Source organism: Carlito syrichta, unplaced genomic scaffold (genome assembly GCF_000164805.1).
Source record: "Carlito syrichta isolate Samal-C Ts95f unplaced genomic scaffold, Tarsius_syrichta-2.0.1 Scaffold120535, whole genome shotgun sequence".
NCBI classification, from domain to species: Eukaryota; Metazoa; Chordata; class Mammalia; order Primates; family Tarsiidae; genus Carlito; species Carlito syrichta.
The window spans coordinates 77,575-78,862 of record NW_007064631.1 but is presented as its reverse complement, the minus strand read 5'-3'; the positions used below and the strand labels follow the sequence as shown (position 1 = coordinate 78,862).

General features: G+C 53.2%; 1 protein-coding gene across 1 annotated transcript in view; it reads left to right on the top strand.

Moving 5' to 3' along the window:
• The window catches only part of AIPL1 (aryl hydrocarbon receptor interacting protein like 1), a gene marked incomplete at its 3' end in the record, with an annotated part of 9,903 nt that extends 8,615 nt beyond the window's left edge, over positions 1 to 1,288 (top strand). Inside the window, exon 5 of the mRNA XM_021707586.1 lies at positions 1,095 to 1,288. Coding sequence (XP_021563261.1) covers positions 1,095 to 1,288 — 194 coding nt within the window. The remainder of the gene's footprint in view (positions 1 to 1,094) is intronic.

Here is a 1,288-nt window from a genome sequence, read left to right as displayed (position 1 = left end):
CGGGGGTGGGGAGCGGGGCGGTGGGCAGCGGCCCAGGCCCCCACAGTCCCATGCAAGGGCCTTCCTGGACTTCTCTCCCGACCCCGTCAAGGCTCCAAACCTCATCTCCACCCAGCAGAGGTCCCCAGGTATGTAATCGCATGGCAGTGATGGGCGGGCAGTGCTTATTGCAAGAGGTCTTTTATTTTTATGTGCATCTGGACGCACATGCAGATAGCGCATCCAATGAGATTTTTGTGGTGCAGTGAACGGGCTTTTTAAACATAGGGCAGGGACAGTCAATGTAGCGACCAATATGACGTTGGTACTGGCACCGGTGCAATGAGGAGATGGCAATGTTTGTGAAGCCGGTATTTGAATAATGTTAACAATAGCAACATGCAACACTCAGCATGCTCCGGACACAAAGTCCTCTGCAACTACTGTCTCATTGAATTCTTATGATCTGATAATCACCGTAGGGTAGGTGCAGGGATAGGGCCTGAAGGTTATACCATTTAGAGAGCTTTTATTAATAGAAGAAAAAGGAATACCAAGTTATGAACAGCAGATTAGTCACAGGGTCTTGAAAGGGTGGGGCAGAGGTACTGCTGTTAGTTTTTTTCTTTTCTTTTCTTTTCTTTTGAGTTGAAGTCTTACATTGTCGCCTAGGCTTGAGTGCAGTGGCACGATCATGGCTCAGGCAGCCTCCAACTCCTGGGCTCAAGCAATTCTTTCCGCCTCAGTCTCTTGAGTAACTGAGACTACAGGTGCAAGCTGCCACGCCTGGCTAATTTTTTATTTTATTATTATTATTATTTTTTGTAGAGATAAGTTCTCACTATGTTGCCTAGGCTGGTCTTGAACTCATGGGCTCAAGCAGTCCTCTTGCCTTGGCCTCCCAAAGTGCTGGGGTTACAGGCATAAGCCACCACGCCCGGCCGGTACGGCTATCTATTACCATCATTTCCATTTTACTGTTGAAGAAACTGAGGCCTAGGGGGCCCGGGGAGTCACGGACCGGCAGGGCTACGTGTCTTGTAAGCTGGGGAGTCCCAGCCGGGCCGGGATCGGTCTGGGACTGGGCAGGTGGGTGCAGCTGGGTGCTCCCGCAGGCATCGTGAAGGCCTACTACGTGCGCGCCCGGGCTCACGCGGAAGTGTGGAATGAGGCCGAGGCCAAGGCGGACCTGGGGAAGGTGCTGGAGCTGGAGCCGTCCATGCAGAAGGCGGTGCGGAGGGAGCTGCGGCTGCTGGAGAACCGCATGGCGGAGAAGCAGGAGGAGGAGCGGCTGCGCTGCCAGAACATG